Source organism: Carlito syrichta, unplaced genomic scaffold, assembly GCF_000164805.1.
Source record: "Carlito syrichta isolate Samal-C Ts95f unplaced genomic scaffold, Tarsius_syrichta-2.0.1 Scaffold120490, whole genome shotgun sequence".
Classification (NCBI taxonomy): Eukaryota; Metazoa; Chordata; class Mammalia; order Primates; family Tarsiidae; genus Carlito; species Carlito syrichta.
In genome coordinates, this window is record NW_007064586.1 from 798,966 (window position 1) to 801,992 (window position 3,027).

Genomic DNA, 3,027 nt, shown 5'->3' on the forward strand with positions numbered 1-3,027 from the left:
CTGCACTCCGGTCTGGGCAACAGAGTGAGACTCCAACTCAAAACAAACAAACAAACAAAAAAAAACAAGCAAAAAAAGAAATCGCCCTGTAATCCCAGCACTTTTGGAGACTGAGGTGGGAGGATTGATTAAGGCCGGGAGTTTGAGACCAACCTGGGCAACATAGCGAGACCTAGTCTCTATAAAAAATTTTTAAAAATTAGTCAGATGTGGTGGTGTGTGCCTGTAGTCCCAGCTACTGGGGAGGCTGAGGCAGAAGGATTGCCTGAGCCTAGGAGGTCGAGCCTGCAGTGAGCTGTGATCGTGCCACGGCACTCCAGCCTGGGTGACAGAGTGAGACTCCGAAAAAACAAATTGCCATAGCCACCCCATCTTTCAGCAAACATCATCCTGATCAGTCAGCAGACATTGACATTGAGGCAAAGCCTTCTGCCAGTGGAAAGATTACAGATTGCTGAAGGCTTAGGTGGTTGTTAGCGTATTTTAATAGTTATTTAAGATATGTACACTATTTTCTCATACATGCTGTTGCATAACTAATTGACTACAGTATAAACATAATTTTAATGTGTATGGGGAAACCAAGAAAAGTTGTGTGCCTTGATTTTTTGCAATAGTTGCTTTGTTGTAGTGGTCTGGAACTGAACTGGCAATATCTTTGAGGTATGTCTACACAAACCAGTAATATGGTCATTTATTATTATCATCAAGTATTATGTACTGTACATAATTTTGCTATACTTTTATACAACTGGTAGTGTAGTAGGTTTGTTTTTACCTGTTTTCCCTCAAATATGTGAGTAATACATTACACTATAATGTTATGATGGTTATGAAGTCACTAGCAATAGACTTTTTTTCAGTTCCATTATTAGTATTATTACTTTGATTCAGAGTCTCACTCTGTTGCCCAGACTGGAGTGCAGTGGCACGATCATAGCCATCGCAGTCTCAACCTGCTGGGTTCAGATGATCCTTCTGGTTCAGCCTGCCAAGTAGCTGGGACTACAGGCATGCCACCATGCCTGGCTAATTTTTTAATTTGTTTTAGAGACAAGGTCTCGCCATGTTGCCCAGGCTGATTTGAACTCCTGGACTCAGGCAGTTCTTTTGCTGTGGCCTGCCAAAGTGCTGGGCTTACAAGTGTCAGCCACTGCGCCTGGCCTTTCAGCTCTATTATAATCTTACGGGACCACCATTGTTTATGCGATTTGTCATTGATGGAAATGTGGGGCTTCTGGGGGATAGGTAGTGACACAAGCTGTGGGGGAAGAAATACACTAGAGAGCCTCTCAAGTAATACAAATTGTGTTAGAGCAGACCTCAGATGAACAGATGACAAAAACTCGGGCGTGGTGTCTGCCCTTTGGTTTCCCTGAGGTGCCAGCTAATTTTCCTTGGCTGGTGAGATTCCCAGGGAGGAGGGATTCATGACAGTTGGGTTTCTTCCAGAGGATCTGCCTTTAGATAAGAGAAAGAGCTGTGAGAGACAGGCGGGCAGGAGCAGGTTGGAGAGCCCTTGGTTGTCCTTGAGTTCAGAGCACTCGGCACTCCAACTGCCCTACTTTGGTGTGTTGTTTTTCTGAGCCCCAACGTTACTTTGCCTGTCGGGAATTCTCAGAACATCGGGAAGGATGGTAGTGCATGCTCAGTGGGGTTGTTGTAAGGGTTAGATGAGAAGATACGCAGATGCTTTTCAGCTTAGTGGTGGGGCTGTGTCCTGACAGACACCTCAGAGTGAAGCCATTGTAAGCCAGGGTCGTCTGTATTTGCAGGTTAAAATGGTGTCTGCATATAGGAAGAGCTGCTGTTGTTTTTATTCAGTACTGCGTCTTGGTCTGTTGTGAGTTTAGAACAGTGACTAAGATACCCAGTCCTGGCACTGATGGAGTTGAATCGGATTAGTACGGCAGATGTAGATGGATTTCACACATACTTATTTAATTGCAGCATAAGTGCTAGAGAGAAATCTACAAGATGCTGAAACGGTGGGTAACGGATTCTAGCTTAGTTGCTGCGTGGCCCTGGGTACGTGACTCTCCCTTTCAGAGCCTGAGCTCCCTCATCTTTGAGACAGGAATATCGGTGCTGCTTTGTAGAGTGGCACCTGGAGTTGTAGAGGTAGCATGCTGGTGACAGGGTGCCTGGCGCTCACGATGCTGCATGCACGGGAGCTACTGCTGCCTTTGTGGATGAAATTCACATCCTCATGGGCTGGTTGTGGTTAGGATACAAGATACTCTGTGCTCTGTCTTCTGAGCCCTGCTTAGGGTGTCTGCTACAGTGGTGTCCATCCCAGCTGCATGGTCCACTGGCTTTAACCCTACACTGGGTCCAGTGCTTTGATGGAGAGCTGAGTTGGTTAGCGTGGCAGGCTGGAAACTCAGGGTGGGCTTTTTAATGGGGAGCAGGTTGACTCCAGGTGTGATCCTAAGTCAGGAAGGAATCTGCCTCAATGTTCGTGAATCCCCTGAGTCTGAGCAGTGTTGCCCAGACTCATCGGCTCTATGTCAGGGCCCCATGTGAGCTAGGATGTGCTCCTGGGCTGTGTCCGCTACAAGCAGAGAGTTAGCCCTTAGCATAAGCCTGGTGAAAGGGGGCTACATTGCTGTCTTCATCCATCCCACCAGTAAGAAGGGAGGGCCTGCCTTGTGCCAGGTACTGAGGGAGGCCCTGCGGACACCCGGGGAGCAGGAGGGACTGGAATCCCGCCTACCCTCAGGAGTATACAGTTGATGGGAAAGACAGACAAGAGGGAGCGTGCGCTGTGCTAACTGCTAACTGGGAAGGTCTGGTTGTATTGGGATCAGCCTTCAGACGGAAGGAGAAGTCTTCTCACGATCTCCTGTTGTCTCTCCTCAGAGCACAGCGGCCTGACCACAGGGGTGGCCTTCGGGCACCACGCCAAGTTCATCGCTTCGACGGGCATGGACAGGAGCCTCAAGTTCTACAGCCTGTAGGCCCTGGCCTGCTGGTGGAAGCTGGGCTTCATCTCAGTAGGGGTAGAGTTGGGGGTGGGGGGTGGGG

General features: G+C 48.5%; 1 protein-coding gene across 1 annotated transcript in view; it reads left to right on the forward strand.

Moving 5' to 3' along the window:
• PRPF19 (pre-mRNA processing factor 19) overlaps nucleotides 1-3,027 on the forward strand; it is a 13,074-nt gene extending 10,047 nt beyond the window's left edge. The window contains exon 15 of the mRNA XM_008048067.2: nucleotides 2,863-3,027. Coding sequence (XP_008046258.1) covers nucleotides 2,863-2,960 — 98 coding nt within the window. The 3' untranslated portion in view covers nucleotides 2,961-3,027. The remainder of the gene's footprint in view (nucleotides 1-2,862) is intronic.